This window comes from Narcine bancroftii, chromosome 3, assembly GCF_036971445.1.
Source record: "Narcine bancroftii isolate sNarBan1 chromosome 3, sNarBan1.hap1, whole genome shotgun sequence".
Classification (NCBI taxonomy): domain Eukaryota; kingdom Metazoa; phylum Chordata; class Chondrichthyes; order Torpediniformes; family Narcinidae; genus Narcine; species Narcine bancroftii.
Window position 1 is genome coordinate 355,003,955 of NC_091471.1, and position 19,470 is coordinate 355,023,424.

Below are 19,470 nucleotides of genomic sequence, written 5' to 3' on the forward strand. Positions count from 1 at the left end.
AATCCCATTACCCCCTGACACCCCTGTCCACCAATCCTATTGCCCTGTGACAACAACTGCCTGGCAATCCCATTGCCACGTGATACCCACTGCTCACCAATTCCATTTTCCAGTTTCCTGTTACTAATTTTCCTGCTCTACTGTGTAACACTCAAATCCTACACTGTAATCTTCTGCATGAAGCTCTTCTGTGGGATTTATTCAAAGGCCTAATGAATTTCTACATACACTATGTCCCCCCGAATCGAATTGGGGCATGCAGGAGCCAAGTGTACACCCAGAGACCTTTGCACTCACATGATCCCACTAGGTCATCAGTGCTGGAGGAGCAGCTCCTTTGTGCTATTCACCCTTCCACTGTCAATGGTTTGCACCGAGATGGACAAGGTGCAGGTGAACCGTGGACTAATACTTGCTGCCAACCTTGTGGTAACCTCTGATAATTACCACCTCTGCCCTGGAGTCTCACTACCTAATGACCAGTAAACACACCTGACTGCCCGTACAAGATAGCACAGGAGTCATCAATGACATGACACTATGTTTAACATAGCTGAACCTCTGGTGCCTCAATGATCCGCTGTTTATGTGACATGCTTCACTCTATGCCCTCTGGACTGAGGTTAGCAATTGTCTGATCACTAGCTGGTGATCCCACTGGAATATACTCTAATGCAGCCATAATTGCAAACATCAACAGGTACAGCATATATTGTGTAATAGTCATCAACCTTCTTTTGGCCCATAATAGTCTTTTCCATATGACCATTGTAAATGTCTATCCCCATACTTTTAGCTACAACCACCTGCCCATCTGAGCTCCTGGCACTCGACCGCAGATTCTTGCCACCCAAACATCACAGCTCCCAGTGCCCTGACCGCAAAACATACCCCCGGCTGCCCACCCATCCAAGCTCCTGACACCTCGATCGCAAACCCTAGCCTCAGCTGTCTACCCATCTGAGCTCCCAACACCCTGACCACAGATTCTTTCCAAGCTCCTGGATGCCCTGAACGCAGACATACCACCCAGTCCCGGCCATCTGAATTCCCAACACCTTGAACTTTCCGCAGTCAAAAGTATGACTTGTAAAAGGAGACCCCCCTAAATTTGGCCCAGAAAATTGGTCCTCAAAACTCAATTATTACACGTACATATGGTACTTTTAGATTCTTGTGTGAATTTTAGCCCCTGCGTAAAAGTGGACCCCTGCCCCTCCCAAATATGACCTGAAAAATTGGTCCACAAAACTCTACTATTACGTGTATACTGTACTTGTTTGGGAACTCATGGGTGACTGGAGGTTGTGTCAGTGTGTGGCAAGGTGGGGAGAGGAACAAAACCAGAGTCAAATTCATTGAATACTTTATTGAGGTTGAATATTGGTTTTTAATTGATGAACTCTACATCCAGCTATATAAATAAATAGTATTTACAGTCATTGTAAATTAATTCACAGTAAAATCACATTCTACAAACACTTTGCTATTTACAAATGATTTTTTTCCTCAACTAATTATTCAGTTGAATCCCTCCGTGCAACGCTAACCCTATAAAGACCCTCGCTTGCTGATGGGGTGCCTCTGGTCCCACCTGTCGCAGTGATAGCTCAGGGAAAAATTCAGGTTAATATTCCATTACATTGTACAATCATTTCTGAAGTTCAGGGAACAGTGTCCAGGGGACTACAAGCTACTGGAGCTGGCAACCCACCTCCTGGAGTTTTAAAAAGATGAAGGTTGCCCAGAGCTCCCTGACTGATGAGCACAAGTGATACGGAAGTCCCACACAGGAGTTCGGCCCACACAAGAATTACAGCACTAAGTCAGGATGAGACAGAAATTGGCTGAGGATTGGCTAACAGGTAGGTGTCAATTTTCATGCTTGCCCTACTATTGTAAAAACCTGTCCTCACCGTGGGCTTCAACCAGGATCTTTGCCCCTCTGGATACAGAGCTCAATATCCCTGCATCCCCCGACACCGTGTCCTCTACCCCTGCCTCCAAACCCCATGTCTGAGACCCCACATCCCCTGCCCTGAATACTCCTCACTTCCCCTGACCCTCTCTCACCTTACATCTACCCCTGACCTCCAGTCCCAACATTGACATCCCACATGTCCCCTGACCCAGAGGGTGGTAGGTGTATGGGATGCAGGAGGAGACGTCTGTATCAGGTACTAGTGGAACACAGAAACATTTGGACAGATACGTGGATGGGATGGGTTTAGGGCAGTGGTTCGCAACCTTTTTCTTTGTGGTTAGTAAGAAATTACTAAGTGGAAAGAAAAAGGTTGCAAACCACTGGTTTAGAGGGATATGGGCCAAATGTGGGCAGGCGGGCCGAGTGCAGATAGGACATTTTGGTCAGCATCAGCCGATGGGCCACAGGGCCTGTTTCCATGATTTGTGACTCGATATCTTCCAACTACCACAGGGACTCTCACTGTGACCTATACTCCGCGAGGGCTCAATACATCACTCCCTAGGCTGATCAGTGGGATATAACCAGCCCTACCTCATGTTGGACACGCTACAAATCTAAGTGTTTGTTTCATTTGCTAGATGTTGAATATTTACTTTCTATGGCATTTCAAAAATGTATTGACCATTCGTGGTTCATTGACTAATTGTGGCCTGGTCACCTATAGTGGCCCATTGACCAATTGTGATCTGGTCACCACTGACCAATAGTGGCCCATTGACCAATTGTGATCTGGTCACCACTGACCAATAGTGGCCCATTGACCAGACTTGGTTCATGTATCAGAACTGGTCTATTGGCCAGAACTAGCACATAACCCTGTACTTTAACCAGAACCATCTTTGACCCAACAGTGGTCTGTTGGCCATAACCAGCACATTAACCTGAAGTCAAAATAGTTGAATAACCAGAATGTATCCATTAACCAGAAACAATTCATTATCACAACCAGTCATTAACCAGAATTGGCAAATTAACCAGTAGAAGTTCACTAACCAATGTTATCCACTATGGCCACTGAACAGAACCAGCCCTGAACAGGAACAGAAATCACCCAGGAAAGGCACAATGATCAATAGCTGCCAAAAGCAGGACTAGTCAACTAATCAATGGCAGCCTATTGATCAGGAATGACTCATTGACCACAACTGGTATTTTAGGAGAAACAACCCATTAACTATGACCAGCCAATTAGCCAGTACCAGGCTTTAACTAAAGCAATCTCAATCACCAGAATTTCCTCATTCTTGGAGCAGGATTAACTTTTGATGAAAACTGTCTATGAACAACTGACCCATAGATCACCTTTGGTTCATTGTCCAGGATTGGCCAAACAACCAACAGTAGTACATTAACCTATACTGGCCTATTGTCCAGCTTGGCCACTGACCAGAGCACGTGACCATGAACAGTCCACTATCCAGAAACAGCCAGGACCCTCACATTGATCAGAACTGATCCATTAACCAGGACCAGGCCTTGACTGAACCATTCCATAACCAGAATTTACCCAATGACTGGAATATCATCAACTGCAATAGCAAAAATAGGCCATGGTCACAATGGTTCATTGATCAGTGATGGTCCACAACTGGCCAATTAACCAATCAAAACAAGTGCACTGGCCAGAACCAGCTAATATTACTGGAACCAGATTACTGAGCCAGTTTTCGACCAATAACCAGGATTATCCCAGGGAACCAAACCATGCCAGCACCAGAATTGGTCCATGAACCATAACCGCTCCATGAAACACCATCGGCTCATTGACTAGTATTGGTTCAGTGACCAGAATCGGTCTTTTGATCAGAACTCGCTAATTCACCAATTGCACCCCACTAAAAAGTTCTGATCTTCTATCATATGGCCACTGACCAGATCAAGGCCATGGTCCAGAAATGACCCATCGGCCAGATTACTAGAAGCAATTCATTGATCAGCATTGGTCTATTAACCAGAATTGAGTAATTGACCAAAGCTGATCCATTAACCAGAATTATTGTATTGTTCAGGCTGAGCCATTGACCAAGACTGAGACAGGCCACCATTGCTCTACTGACCAGTCCCAGCCCATTGGCCTCTGACCTGAGCAGCTCAGTGACCGGCACTGAGCTACTGGAGTCCTGTCAGCTCCCTCAGCAGGTCACAGGTCTTCTTGTCCTGGACTTCAGCCAGCTTCTTGATGCGCTTCTCGTTCAGCGCCCTGACGAAGCTATGTGGCTGGAGGGTGGCCATGCCATTGTGCACATCACCCATGACGATCAGCGGCCCATCCTCGGTAGTCATATTGGGGCATGGGCAGTTCCAGTCCATGTTCAGTAGGGTGATCTCCAGCACTTCGCTGCCAAAGAACCGCAGGCCCATCTTCTCGTCCTTGAGTACCCGGTCGACAGTGAAGAGGGCACGGCCAGAATCAGCCTCCTCATTTAACTCTGTCATGCGACCCACGATCACATAATCGCTCTTGCAATAGCTGGTGACGATCTTGAAGCGAGGCTTGCAGACCTTGCACTGCTGGCTGCGGGGATAGGGGCAGATCTCCTCGCACGTCTCCCGGCTCTCAAAGTTGTTCTCGTTTCCACCACAACCGCCATATATGAAGGACTGGCACTGCTGGTGCAGGCTGCTGTAGGCCCAACGGGGCTCCCACACCTGAGGATACAAGAGCTTATTGTCATTCACGCGAGTAGAGGCATTGGAATCCACACGCTCCAGCCTCATGGGCACAACCAGCACCCAGAAAATTGTCTGTGGCTTTGGCCTCCTTGCCTGAGAAAGGATGTACCAGCTTCAGAGGCACCAGGGGTGGTTCAGCAGGTTCATTCCAGAGATGAGGGAGTTATCAGATGAGTGATCGAGTTGCCTGGGTCTGTACTCAGTTTAGAAGGACGAGATCAGGATTGGTATCGGCGTGGGATGCAGGTCAGGGACTGGACCTTACTTTACAGCCACAGTGCAGCACAGGTTGGGGATGGAATTGGGATTCGGGTGCAGGTCAAGGACGGGGCCTAACCTTACCGCCACCCTGCAGTGACGTCAGGGTTAGAGTTAGTCTGGTGCTAGGGTTGGGGTGAAGATCAGGGACAGGGCCTTACCTTACAGCCACCCTGCAATGCAGGTTAGGGTCAGGGTGCAAGTCAGTGTTAGAGTTGGTCTCGAGGTTTGGGTTGGGGTCAGATGCGGGGCCTTACCTTACAGCCGCCCTGCAGCGCCGGCAGGGTCAGTGTTGGGTGCAGGTCAGTGTTGGGGTCAGGAACGGGACCTTACCTTACAGCCACCCTGCAGGGTCAGGGTTGGGGTGCAGGTCAGTGTTGGGGTCAGGGACGGGGCCTTACCTTACAGCCGCCCTGCAGCGTCGGCAGGGTCAGGGTTGGGGTGCAGGTCAGTGTTAGGGTTGGTCTCGGGGTTTGGGTTGGGGTACAGGTTAGTGTTGGGGTCAGGAATAGGGCCTTACCTTACAGTTGTCCTGCAGCGCCGGCAGGGTCAGTGTTGGGGTCAGGGACGGGGCCTTTCCTTACAGCCGCCCTGCAGGGTCAGGGTTGGGGTGCAGGGTCAGGGTTGGGGTGCAGGGTCAGGGTTGGGGTGCAGGGTCAGGGACGGGGCCTTTCCTTACAGCTGCCCTGCAGGGTCAGTGTTGGGGTCAGGGACGGGGCCTTACCTTACATCCGCCCTGCAGTGCCGGCAGGGTCAGGGTGGGGTCAGGGACGGGGCCTTACCTTACAGACGCCCTGCAGGGTCAGGGTTGGGATGCAGGTCAGTGTTGGGGTCAGGGATGCGGCCTAACCTTACAGCCGCCCTGCAGCGCCGGCAGGGTCAGGGTTGGGGTCAGGGACGGGGCCTTACCTTACAGCCGCCCTGCAGGGTCAGGGTTGGGGTGCAGGGTCAGGGACGGGGCCTTTCCTTACAGCCGCCCTGCAGGGTCGGGGTTGGGGTGCAGGGTCAAGGTCAGGGACGGGGCCTTTCCTTACAGCTGCCCTGCAGGGTCAGGGTTGGGGTCAGGGACGGGACCTTACCTTACAGCCGCCCGGCAGGGTCAGGGACGGGGCCTTTCCTTATAGCCGCCCTGCAGGGTCAGGGTTGGGGTGCAGGGTCAGGGAAGGGGTGCAGGGTCAGGGACGGGGCCTTTCCTTACAGCCGCCCTGCAGGGTCAGGGTTGGGGTGCAGGGTCAAGGTCAGGGACGGGGCCTTTCCTTACAGCTGCCCTGCAGGGTCAGGGTTGGGGTCAGGGACGGGACCTTACCTTACAGCCGCCCTGCAGCGCCGGCAGGGTCAGGGTTGGGGTCAGGGACGGGACCTTACCTTACAGCCGCCCTGCAGCGCCGGCAGGGTCAGGGTTGGGGTCAGGGACGGGGCCTTTCCTTACAGCCGCCCTGCAGGGTCAGGGTTGGGGTGCAGGGTCAGGGACGGGGCCTTTCCTTACAGCCGCCCTGCAGGGTCAGGGTTGGGGTGCAGGGTCAAGGTCAGGGACGGGGCCTTTCCTTACAGCTGCCCTGCAGGGTCAGGGTTGGGGTCAGGGACGGGACCTTACCTTACAGCTGCCCTGCAGCGCCGGCAGGGTCAGGGTTGGGGTCAGGGACGGGACCTTACCTTACAGCCGCCCTGCAGCGCCGGCAGGGTCAGGGTTGGGGTCAGGGACGGGGCCTTACCTTACAGCCGCCCTGCAGGGTCAGGGTTGGGGTGCAGGGTCAGGGACGGGGCCTTTCCATACAGCCGCCCTGCAGGGTCGGGGTTGGGGTGCAGGGTCAAGGTCAGGGACGGGGCCTTTCCTTACAGCTGCCCTGCAGGGTCAGGATTGGGGTCAGGGACGGGACCTTACCTTACAGCCGCCCTGCAGCGCCGGCAGGGTCAGGGACGGGGCCTTTCCTTACAGCCGCCCTGCAGGGTCAGGGTTGGGGTGCAGGGTCAGGGACGGGGCCTTTCCTTACAGCCGCCCTGCAGGGTCAGGGTTGGGGTGCAGGGTCAAGGTCAGGGATGGGGCCTTTCCTTACAGCTGCCCTGCAGGGTCAGGGTTGGGGTCAGGGACGGGACCTTACCTTACAGCCGCCCTGCAGCGCCGGCAGGGTCAGGGTTGGGGTCAGGGACGGGGCCTTTCCTTACAGCCGCCCTGCAGGGTCAGGGTTGGGGTGCAGGGTCAAGGTCAGGGACGGGGCCTTTCCTTACAGCTGCCCTGCAGGGTCAGGGTTGGGGTCAGGGACGGGACCTTACCTTACAGCCGCCCTGCAGCGCCGGCAGGGTCAGGGTTGGGGTCAGGGACGGGACCTTACCTTACAGCCGCCCTGCAGCGCCGGCAGGGTCAGGGTTGGGGTCAGGGACGGGGCCTTTCCTTACAGCCACCCTGCAGGGTCAGGGTTGGGGTGCAGGGTCAGGGACGGGGCCTTTCCTTACAGCCGCCCTGCAGGGTCAGGGTTGGGGTGCAGGGTCAAGGTCAGGGACGGGGCCTTTCCTTACAGCTGCCCTGCAGGGTCAGGGTTGGGGTCAGGGACGGGACCTTACCTTACAGCCGCCCTGCAGCGCCGGCAGGGTCAGGGTTGGGGTCAGGGACGGGACCTTACCTTACAGCTGCCCTGCAGGGTCAGGGTCAGGGTCAGGGTCGGGACCTTTCCTTACAGCCGCCCTGCAGGGTCAGGGTTGGGGTCAGGGACGGGGCCTTTCCTTACAGCTGCCCTGCAGGGTCAGGGTCAGGGTCAGGGTCGGGACCTTTCCTTACAGCCGCCCTGCAGGGTCAGGGTTGGGGTCAGGGACGGGACCTTACCTTACAGCCGCCCTGCAGCCGGCAGGGTCAGGGTTGGGGTCAGGGACGGGACCTTACCTTACAGCCGCCCTGCAGTGCCGGCAGGGTGCAGATGTTGACCGGCTCGTTCATGCAGCTGCCCATGCACGCCTCGTAGCTGCCGAAGTGGTTGAGGTTGCCGCCACAGCCGCCGTAGTTGAAGGTGAAGCAGTTGTTCTTCTTGGCGTCGTAGAACCAGCGGACGCGCTGCACAGCGCAGCGCTGGCGGTCGGGCCGCTTCAGGCACTCGCGGGCCGGCACCGGGCCGCTGCTGTTGCTGCCGTTCGCCGGCACCAGGGCCTCGCGCTTGATGACGGAGAAGGGGAAGTGAGCGCTGACGGCGCCGGCCGCGTTGTGCGCGGTGCACGTATAGGTGCCGGCATCCTGCAGCTGCGCGTTGTAGATGACGAGTTGCCCGATGTTGGTCACCACCATGTTGCCGTTGACGTGGTTGGGCCGCAGCACGACGTTCGGCCCGCCGCCCAGCTGCTTCTCCCACGTGATGTCGGGCCGCGGGCGCCCGTTGACGTCGCAGAGGAAGCTGACGGTGCCGCCCACGTAGATGGACTGGTGCACGGGCGTGGTGAGGAGCGCGGGGGCGAGCGCGCCGCCCCCGGCGGTGGTGGGCGCGCCCGCCGTAGTGGTGAGCGCGGTGGTGCGGGCGGGCGCGGCGGTGCTGAGGCCTCCGAAGCGGTGGGTGCAGGTGACCACGGTGAGGGTGATGCCCTTCGTGCAGGCTTCGGCGTCCATGTAGCACTTGTTGTAGTAGGTGAGGCCGTCCGAAGCGCAGGTGAAGTGCGGCTCCTTCTCGCAGCGGTCGCGGCACTTGCACACCGGCTGGCCGTCCCAGATGTCGCACTCGGAGCCCTGCTGGGCGCACGTGAAGCGCTCGCAGCTGGCGCCGCGGGCCGCCACGGCCGCCCCTTTCATGCCCTTGGGCGCCACGTAGCGCGCCGCCACGCAGCTGCGGGAGCCGCACACGTTCGGGCAGCACTTCTCGAAGGTCTCGCAGTCCTGCGGGCGGGGAGGGAGGGAGGGAGGGGGGGGAACGGGAAAAGGTTGGTCGGCGGCGCGCACACCAAGCCGCGCGCCGCGAGCCCCCTCCCACCACGCCAACCTCTGCCCGGGCCCCCTCCCGCCACGCCAACCTCTGCCCGGGCCCCCTCCCGCCACGCCGCCCTCTGCCCCCGTCCTGCCCGGGCCCCCTCCTGCCACGCCGCCCTCTGCCCCCGTCCTGCCCGGGCCCCCTCCCGCCACGCCGCCCTCTGCCCCCGTCCTGCCCGGGCCCCCTCCTGCCACGCCGCCCTCTGCCCCCGTCCTGCCCTCTGCCCCCGTCCTGCCCGGGCCCCCTCCTGCCACGCCGCCCTCTGGCCCCGTCCTGCCCGGGCCCCCTCCCGCCACGCCGCCCTCTGCCCCCGTCCTGCCCGGGCCCCCTCCCGCCACGCCGCCCTCTGCCCCCGTCCTGCCCGGGCCCCCTCCCGCCACGCCGCCCTCGGGCCCCGTCCTGCCCGGGCCCCCTCCCGCCACGCCGCCCTCGGCCCCCGTCCTGCCCTCGGCCCCCGTCCTGCCCGGGCCCCCTCCTGCCACGCCGCCCTCTGCCCCCGTCCTGCCCGGGCCCCCTCCTGCCACGCCGCCCTCTGCCCCCGTCCTGCCCTCTGCCCCCGTCCTGCCCTCTGCCCCCGTCCTGCCCTCTGCCCCCGTCCTGCCCTCTGCCCCCGTCTGCCCGGGCCCCCTCCCGCCACGCCGCCCTCTGCCCCCGTCTGCCCGGGCCCCCTCCCGCCACGCCGCCCTCTGCCCCCGTCCTGCCCGGGCCCCCTCCCGCCACGCCGCCCTCGGCCCCCGTCCTGCCCGGGCCCCCTCCCGCCACGCCGCCCTCGGCCCCCGTCCTGCCCGGGCCCCCTCCCGCCACGCCGCCCTCGGCCCCCGTCCTGCCCGGGCCCCCTCCCGCCACGCCGCCCTCGGCCCCCGTCCTGCCCGGGCCCCCTCCCGCCACGCCGCCCTCGGGCCCCGTCCTGCCCGGGCCCCGTCCTGCCCGGGCCCCGTCCTGCCCGGGCCCCCTCCCACCACGCCGCCCTCTGCCCCCGGGCCCCCTCCCGCCACGCCGCCCTCGGCCCCCGTCCTGCCCGGGCCCCCTCCCGCCACGCCGCCCTCGGCCCCCGTCCTGCCCGGGCCCCCTCCCGCCACGCCGCCCTCGGCCCCCGTCCTGCCCGGGCCACCTCCCGCCACGCCGCCCTCGGCCCCCGTCCTGCCCGGGCCCCCTCCCGCCACGCCGCCCTCGGGCCCCGTCCTGCCCGGGCCCCCTCCCGCCACGCCGCCCTCGGGCCCCCTCCCGCCACGCCGCCCTCGGGCCCCCTCCCGCCACGCCGCCCTCGGGCCCCCTCCCGCCACGCCGCCCTCGGGCCCCCTCCCGCCACGCCGCCCTCGGGCCCCCTCCCGCCACGCCGCCCTCGGGCCCCCTCCCGCCACGCCGCCCTCGGGCCCCCTCCCGCCACGCCGCCCTCGGGCCCCCTCCCGCCACGCCGCCCTCGGGCCCCCTCCCGCCACGCCGCCCTCTGCCCCCGGGCCCCCTCCCGCCACGCCGCCCTCTGCCCCCGGGCCCCCTCCCGCCACGCCGCCCTCTGCCCCCGGGCCCCCTCCCGCCACGCCGCCCTCTGCCCCCGGGCCCCCTCCCGCCACGCCGCCCTCGGGCCCCGTCCTGCCCGGGCCCCGTCCTGCCCGGGCCCCGTCCTGCCCGGGCCCCGTCCTGCCCGGGCCCCGTCCTGCCCGGGCCCCGTCCTGCCCGGGCCCCGTCCTGCCCGGGCCCCGTCCTGCCCGGGCCCCGTCCTGCCCGGGCCCCGTCCTGCCCGGGCCCCCTCCCACCACGCCGCCCTCTGCCCCCGGGCCCCCTCCCGCCACGCCGCCCTCGGCCCCCGTCCTGCCCGGGCCCCCTCCCGCCACGCCGCCCTCGGCCCCCGTCCTGCCCGGGCCCCCTCCCGCCACGCCGCCCTCGGCCCCCGTCCTGCCCGGGCCACCTCCCGCCACGCCGCCCTCGGCCCCCGTCCTGCCCGGGCCCCCTCCCGCCACGCCGCCCTCGGGCCCCGTCCCGCCACGCCGCCCTCGGGCCCCGTCCTGCCCGGGCCCCGTCCTGCCCGGGCCCCGTCCTGCCCGGGCCCCGTCCTGCCCGGGCCCCGTCCTGCCCGGGCCCCGTCCTGCCCGGGCCCCGTCCTGCCCGGGCCCCGTCCTGCCCGGGCCCCGTCCTGCCCGGGCCCCGTCCTGCCCGGGCCCCGTCCTGCCCGGGCCCCGTCCTGCCCGGGCCCCGTCCTGCCCGGGCCCCGTCCTGCCCGGGCCCCGTCCTGCCCGGGCCCCGTCCTGCCCGGGCCCCGTCCTGCCCGGGCCCCGTCCTGCCCGGGCCCCGTCCTGCCCGGGCCCCGTCCTGCCCGGGCCCCGTCCTGCCCGGGCCCCGTCCTGCCCGGGCCCCGTCCTGCCCGGGCCCCGTCCTGCCCGGGCCCCGTCCTGCCCGGGCCCCCTCCCACCACGCCGCCCTCTGCCCCCGGGCCCCCTCCCGCCACGCCGCCCTCTGCCCCCGTCCTGCCCGGGCCCCCTCCCGCCACGCCACCCTCTGCCCCCGTCCTGCCCGGGCCCCCGATGCGGAGAATTGTGAGCCACTTCCCACCGCCCCCGGTCGCTCCAACAGACCGGAACTATTCATACCTCGGACGGGTCTTCAGCTTCCCGAGCCACGGTCCACTCAGCCCGCACCCCACCCCCTTCTCTTCTCCACCGTGTCCCTCAGCCCCGAATACCACTGGCTCCCTGGTCCAGAGAAGTGTGGCCCCGGGACAATTCCTTCAACCCGTGGTGGGTGGGGGGGGGGGGGGGGGGGGAAATTGAGGCAGTACTCCCTCCCCAACCTGCCCGCTGGCTTCCTGCTCGGGCATCCGGTCCTCTGTCCGGGACGCTCTCGAGAAAGGATCCCTCTCGGGGCCGCAGCGACCGCTGAACTGCAGCCAAACGCTGCCTCCCAGACCCCAGAGATCCCCTCTGCCCAGCGCATCTCTCTATCCCTGACTCCCCATTTGCCGATCATCCTAGATCCGGGTCCAGAGCCCGAAAGGCTCGGAGGCCGAGTAACCGGTCCCTCCGCACGATCCACGCTCCACCCGAGGTTCGTCGCCCATCGGGGCAGACAGAACCGGAGATCGTCCCTCCGCGCACCCTGGCCGAAGCCCAATGGAAGCGGGCGGCGAAGAACACTTCCCATTCTCCGGAAACCTCCAATATTTGAAATAAGACCCTGGAACTCGGGGAAACCACCCCAATATGCGAAGGGATTCCCCGCAGACGGGACCAAAGTTCTCCTCGTGTAAACACAGGCACCGCCGTCCCCCTGCGCGCGCGGTCTGAGGACATCCTCAGCGGTCGTTACCTGGTCCGCCTCACACTCCCTGGAGCAGGTGCTTTGAGCATCCACCCAGAGGCTGGGGGTCATCTCGTTTGGGCAGATGCCAGCATGGGAGTATTTGATCCGAGACACCTGCACGTTGTCCACACAAAGCGGGAAAAACAAGAAGAGCAGGATGGCTGGTCGCATTGTGGCTGTCAGCTCTGGCCGCTGCCCCGCTCTCTCTCCGTCTCCTCTCCAAGCTGCCTGGGATTACTGACTTCTAGGCACTGAGATTTCCGATGGCGTCGCCCTGTATTTATACGCCGCCGGCGCGGGGGAATCTGTCGGGGGGGGCTGTCTGACAGGGCACCTCTCACTCGCGATCCTCTCGGTGACAGTAACAAACTGGTGCGGCGGCGTGTGTGCCGGTACTGGCCACTCTGCAGGCTATTGCATAGGGAGAATTCCGGAGCCAGCGACAGAGGGTCAGTCTAGGAAACGTCTCATCACACCTGGCTCCCGGGGTACAGGCTCGGTGCCGGAAGCCAAGGGTCGCCACTCACTAACCCCCTCAAACCTGAGGTCCAAGGCACACCAGCCCTGGACTGAAGGAATTGATTATTTTCAAGAGGGATGAAAAGTGACCTCTTAATAGAGGTCTACCAGATTCTGAGAAGCATAGAAAAGGTAGACAGCCAACACCTTTTTCCCAGGGCAGAAACAGTAAACACCAGAGGACATCGTACAAAATGAAGGGAGAAACGTTTAGGGCCAATATTAGGGGGAAGTTTTAGAGTTGTGGATGTCTGGAATGCCTTGCTGGAGATGGTGGAGCCATGTCCTGGGCCCTGCCACCCACTTCTTCAGCAGTGCCCTTCTCCCATCAGCTCAGGTGTGGGGACTGTCCGATGATGGTGCAATGAATCCAAGCCATTCCCAACACTAGTGAGGCTGAGATGGCATTCGAGCATGGGTGGAGAGTGCAAATTAATTTTCACCAGAAAGTCTCAGCACCTCTACCTATGGCTGAGTCCCACTCTCAGTTATGGGGGGTCACCACAGACCTGGGACTATTGGAACAGCCATGCTGATTGGAGCAGATCTATGGCTGGATGTTGCATGGTGAGTGACTCACCTGCTGGGAATGCGAAGGCCTTTCCCCATCTATCAGTCAGGATGGTGTTGCAACACCCCCCACCCTGCCAGGATAAGGGCAGTGACAGTTTTCAAGGACCCAGTACAATTCATCTGCTCAATCAACCCCCCCCCCCCCACCAACATTCAACTGTTGTAGTGTCAACAAAATGCCCCGTAGTTTCCAGATCCACATGAGACAATAAGAGGAAGCACAATTCTAATGCCATCTACAGAATCACAAATGGCAATGAGGAAGTTTTGTATTTTATATAAATGTTTGCACTAAGATGCTGCTGCAAAACAACACATTTTGTGATATGTTCTTGACAATAAATTTTGATTTGACACCTCTCCCCCAGCAATACACAGTGGCTGTTGTGTGGAACATTGACAAATTGCCCCACAGGCATGTGAGCCAACGGGGAAGAGAGGTCACAAGTTGGGCCGATGTTCATTGGAATCAAGTTGAAGGAGAACTGATCCCATTGAAATATTTGGCTCCAAGAGAGTTCACAAGGTGGCTGTTGGAGTGGGGGGGGGGGGGGTGTCCCCTAGTTGGTGAAGATCTGCAAGCGCATTCAGAATAAATGGTCATCCATTTTAGACAAGATGAACTTTTTTTGAATACTCGAGAGCTGAGGAGAACTCGAACTTCTCTCGTTCTAGGGATCAGCCCGGGAACCTTAGCTCTCCCACCTCAGTCCTTGATTAGAACAGAATGAGGAGGAATTTCTTTACCCAGAGGATGAGGAATCTTAATTCATTGCCCTGGACAGCTGTGAAGGCCAAGTCATTATTAAGACAAAGGGAGGTAAGTTGATTAGCATCAAGGGTTACTGGAAAAGGTAGAAGAATAGAGATGAAAAACATAGTATTTCACAAATGATGGCAGACTTGATGGGCCAAATGACTTGAATAAGAACTTGTTTCATGGTCTTGAGTAAATGGATGAAACTGTTCCCTGGTTAGCTGCACCAAGGAGATAATCTTGGCAAGTACTGGTGGTGTGAATGCCCCAACTTCCATCAGTGTGTGACCCTGACTTCCTGCACAGCACTCTGTCAGACTAAATGATGAATCAGCGCAGGAGCCCTGAGGTTGGGTCCCTACAGACACAACATGGAAGGCTGCCTTTGTCTGTCTGCAGAACCTGACTGTGAACCAGCCTAAGCAGATTCCCAGAACTGTGCCTCTCTCCCCTCTCTGAATTGAGAAATAACAGCCTTGGACTTCTTCACAGATTTAAACTCTGTGGTATCTGACCATATTTATGCCATCCCACTGAAGAGAAGGAAGATGTTAGGCCCACCAAACGTAACCCAGCTCTTTCCCATGGGCCTCTCATTTCAAGCAGCATTGTTCCTCTCCCTTCCTTGAAGATCTCACCAATTACCACCTTTGCCCCGAAAGCCACTTGAAAAGGAACCTCTCTTCCCACAAACCATTGGTGAGTAGTTTATAGGCCACCAAATAATATCACAGCACATGCTGTCTTAGACCTGTTCCTGTGCAAAGTGACAGATAATATTAACAATCTTGTCATTAGGGATCGTCTGGGAAAGAGGGATCACAGTATGATGGAATTTCTCGTACAAACGGATGGTGTAATAGTACAATCTAAAATTGGTGCATTATTCCTAAACAAAGGAAACTATAATGGGATGAGGGAAGAGTTGGCTAGCATAGACTCGGAGCAAAGACTATGTGGTTGGGCAGTTTAGGAATAGTGGAATACTTTCAAAGAGATTTTTCACAGTGCTCTACAGAATGAGACTGAACTTGTCAGGTGTCCAAGAATTATTCCTGACACAATATTTGGACCAGCTGACTAGAGGAGAGGCCATACTAGATCTAGTACTGGGTAATGAACCTGGTCAGATGACAGACCTCTTGGTGAGGGAGCATTTTGGTGAGAGTGACCACAACTCTGAGCTTTAGCATAGCTATGGACAAGGATAAAAGCAGACAAAAAGGGGAAGTGTTTCATTGGGGAAGGGTGAATTACATGGGATGAGGAAGTGACAGATAATATTAACAATCTTGTCATTAGGGAGTGAGTAAATTGGGAACAGATGTTAACAGAAGAAATGTGGAGGATATTTAGGGCCTACTTGTGTGGGGTTCAGGATAGGTTTGTCGCATAGACAGTGAAAAGAGAACCATGAAAAGAGGTGAGGCAGCTAGTTAGGAGGAAGAAGGAAGCGTGCATGTACATTAGATTTAGGAGGAAGATTTGAACCTTTTAATGTCCAATAATGCCATTCTTAAACTGATTAACGCTACATCCTTTTGTGCACGGCATTGTCTGTTGCAATTTAAGGTGGTTCATAGAGCATATATGTCTAAAGTTAAACTGGCTTTTTTCCAGGCATAAATTTTTGATGTGACAAATGTTAAACAAGTGATGCCTCACATGTTTTGGAACTGCTCTAAAGCTTAGAAAAAATTTGGAAGTGTTTCAAATTCTGGGTTATTTTTAAATTAAAATTGGAACCTAACCCTTTAATAGCTCTTTTTGGAATTCCTCATGACAATGATGTTATTCTAACTTCAATGTTGCATTTTATCCTTTTCTTCGTTAATAACCAGATGTTCAATTTTCATTTAAATGGAAAGACAATATTTGATTATGGATCATATCACAGAACAACATGATCATATTAAAGAAGGGAATTTTACATGTGTTATTTGTATAATTTTTGTATTCAATATTATTTTTTGGACATAGTACAAGTTGTGATTTAATTGTTTAATTATTATAATTATAGAAATTGATGTCTTGAACATGTTATGTAATTATGGTTCTGCTTCTAATTTACAATTGATAAGTGATATGTATATATGATTTGATTTATGTTATTAGTTTACTATGTGTAAAGAGTTTTTGTTAAACTCAATAAAAATATTTTAAAAAGAAAGGAAAGACAATATTTCACCTACACATGCACAATGGCTAAGGGATATATCTTGTTTAAACTTGGAAAAAAAATTTAGATAATGCTGTTATTGATTCAAATATCAAATTCCAAATGATATGTGCTCATTCATGGACTACTATCATAACTAAGAGTTAGTGTGGATTTGGAATTTTGGCACGGTGCTGTCTTTCTCCAAGATTATGCGACTTGAACTTTTTAAATGTCAACCTTACTTAGGGTAAGGGGTTTAGAATTCATCTTTTTTGTTAGGTTCAATTGTCTCATTATGTTTGTGCTATTGTACTTTTGAATTTCTACATATGATTATTATTGTAACTTTTTTACTAGTTCTGTAGCACATATAATTGCATTCCTTTTTAAAAAATTGAATAAATATTAATAAAAATATTTTTTTTAAAAAGATTCAAGAAATAGGAAGGGCTCATGAGAATTGCATGGTAGCCAGGAAGGAACTTAAGAAATTACTTAGGAGATCTCAAAGGGGACATAAGAAGCCTTGGGAAGTAGGATTAAGGAGAACCCCAAGACGTTCTATGCAATGTGAAGATCAGAAGGATGTTGAGTGAAGGTGGGAGTACATAAGGATAAAGGAGGCAACATGCTTGGAGGCAGAGGAGATTGGGAAAGTCTTAATACTTAGCTTCAGAATTCACCAGAGAAAAGGACCTTGATCAGGGTAAGGTCAGAATAGAATAGGTTTGTGTGCTGAATGACGTTGAGATTAGGGAAGAGTTCCTGGGAATTATAGACTGATGAGTCTTACATCAGTGGTGTGCAAACTATTGGAGAGATTCTTAAGGATAGGATTTATGAACATTTGGAAAAGTGAAGTATTCTCAGTAGAGTCAGCATGGCTTTGTGAGGGGAAGATCATGCCTTACAAGCCTAATTGAGTTTTCTGAGGAGGTAACAAAAGAAATTGATGAAGGTAGGGTGGTAGCTATGGTCCATATGGATTTTAGTAAGACATATGATAAGGTCCCTCTTGAGAAACTTGATCAGAAATTATGAGGCATGGAGTCTATGGAACCTTGGCTGTGTGGATTAAAAATAGGCTTGCATGTAGAAAGCAGAGAGTAGTAGTAGATGGAAAGTATTCCATCTGGAGGTCAGTGACTAGTGCAGTACCACAGGGATCTATTCTGGGACCCCTGCTCTGTGATTTTTATAATATGACCTAGATGAAGAAGTGGAGGATGGGTCAGTAAGTTTGCAGATGATACAAAGGTTGGAGGAATTGTGGATAATGTTGAAGGATGTTGTAGGTTACAAAAGGATGTAGGCGAGAAGCAGAGTTGGTCAGAAAAGTGGTAGGCGGCGTTCATTCCGGATAAGTGTGAAGTGATGCATTTTGGAAGGTCAAAATAGAAGGCTGAGATAATGGTCAGATACTTAACAGTGTGGAGGAACAGGAAACTTGAGGTCACTGAAGAAAGAGTGCTGAACAAACAGGTGGGCCTATAAAGGTAGGTAAGTCCCCTTGTTCTGATGGAATGAGTCCCAGGACACAGAAAAAAAACCATTAGTCAGTATAGTAGATGCATTTGTGGTCATTTACAAAATTCTCTGGACTTCAGACAGGACCCGTCAGATAGGAAGGCATACAAATCTCACTCCAGTTTTGAAGAGGATGCAGGAAGAAAGCAATACATAAACCTGCTGCAGAAAATGAGCAAGTCACGCAGTATCCATGGGAAGTAAAAGGTAACCAATGTTTCAGGCCTGGGCTTTCACCAGGAAAAACCAGTAAGGGGAGGGGTATAGAGGAGAGGAAGGGGAAGTGTACCCATGCAGGTACCCATGGCGATAACTTGACTGGAGAAAGTGGGATGAGTCAAAGGTTATTGATGGTGAGTACATGTTCAAGTTCTGTCAGATGGAGGTGGTTGTGGAGAGACTGATTTGGTCTGTTATTGAGGAAGAAACAGCCTTTAGACCCTCTGTAGAGGCATATAGAGATTGGAGGGAGAGAATAGAGGGCAGTGTGTTCCATGGGGTTAAGCTTGGAAATGGTGAGTAGAGTGGCATCACAGGGTTGTAAAGAGGGCTTTTGGTATATTGGCCATAAATCAAAGTATTGAATATAGGAGTTGGGATGTTATGGTAAAGTTATATAAGATATTGGTGAGGCCAGATTTGGAGTATTGTATGCAGTTTTGGTCACCTAATGACAAGAAACATTAATATGATAGAAAGAATGCAGAGAAGAGTTACTAGGATGTTGCCCAGACTTCAAGAATTGAGATACAGGGAAAGGAAAAACAGGTTAGAACATTATTCCCAGGAGCGTAGAAGAATGAGGGGAGATTTGTCAGTGGAATTTAAAATTATGAGGGGTATAGACAGAGTAAATGAAATATGCATTCCGGCTATGAATATCTTCATCAGGGCTCCCCCCATGTACCCACAGCCTCAAACGCCCTGCATACAAGGCAGAGGCCAGGGCCTCCTGACGAATATAATGTTCCTAATCCCAACAATTCCTCAGGGGTTAAATATACATTACCCCCTCCTTGCTCCCAAACATGCAGGAGCCAGGCTGCCAGAGTTTCTCCCACCTTTTGCCTAAATCGATCTCCAGTGGTAGCGAGCTCTTTTATAGAGAAGTCACGGATCATTGACGGCTCTTGACCTCTGCTCCCACTTTGGCCCACAGGATCCTTTGCCCAGTGGACGGGAGGAGGCCTAGGCCATCCCATAGAGTATAAGCAAGGGTTCGGGTATTTTCCCCTGGGTCCGCTTGGGAGATCGGGCTATCTATCCCTTCAATCTCTTCCCTTACATCTGTTAGGGAAGTCTGCTGCCTCATGGGGCGGGCGTGAACAGCAGGTGGAGCAGGCAGTATGTTAGGCACATGCTTAGGAGTATCTGCATTATTACCATGGTCTTTCCAGATATTCCCGTCCCATTCATCAATTAAATCAGGATTGTCGCCATTCCTTATCATGGCACGAATACGATGTGGATCGGGTTCTACTCCATGCCTTTCTTTATCTGTACAGAGCTGCAGCCGGAGTTTAATATTACGGCAGATCATTTGGACATGCTTATCCTCCCATTCTTTGACTCGGTCCTGACTGGTGTAAACAATCTCACTCATCATGGAACAGCGTTGTTGCAGGGCCTCTACCTCCTCCTCTAGTTGCTCTCTCTTATGCTGAGATTCTACTTCTCACTGAACTGATTCTGCTTCACGCTGAACAGAGTGGCGTAAGGCTGTGGCCAGCAGCTAAAAACCATCCGTCAGCGTCCACTTTTTAAACTGGAAATTTACTTT

General features: G+C 55.5%; 1 protein-coding gene across 1 annotated transcript; it reads right to left on the bottom strand.

The window, feature by feature from the left end:
- Positions 1-1,377: 1,377 nt before the first annotated feature.
- On the bottom strand, positions 1,378-12,382 carry wfikkn2a (info WAP, follistatin/kazal, immunoglobulin, kunitz and netrin domain containing 2a). Its single transcript, XM_069929922.1, has 3 exons — positions 12,160-12,382; positions 7,794-8,768; positions 1,378-4,636 (listed from the first exon to the last, which is right to left on the bottom strand). Exons 1-3 carry the CDS (start codon positions 12,322-12,324, stop codon positions 4,097-4,099), a joined length of 1,680 nt encoding a protein of 559 aa, XP_069786023.1. The 5' UTR covers positions 12,325-12,382; the 3' UTR covers positions 1,378-4,096.
- Positions 12,383-19,470: the final 7,088 nt, after the last annotated feature.

What these genes read in the sequence shown, in the direction of transcription:
- wfikkn2a (XM_069929922.1), bottom strand. Translation starts at nt 12,324, where the DNA reads ATGCGACCAGCCATCCTGCTCTTCTTGTTTTTCCCGCTTTGTGTGGAC. An exon ending in GGGAGTGTGAGGCGGACCAG is followed by an intron (nt 8,769 to 12,159) that starts GTAACGACCGCT and finishes CCCCGCCCGCAG; the next exon opens with GACTGCGAGACCTTCGAGAA. An exon ending in CACTGCAGGGCGGCTGTAAG is followed by an intron (nt 4,637 to 7,793) that starts GTAAGGTCCCGT and finishes TTGTATCCTCAG; the next exon opens with GTGTGGGAGCCCCGTTGGGC.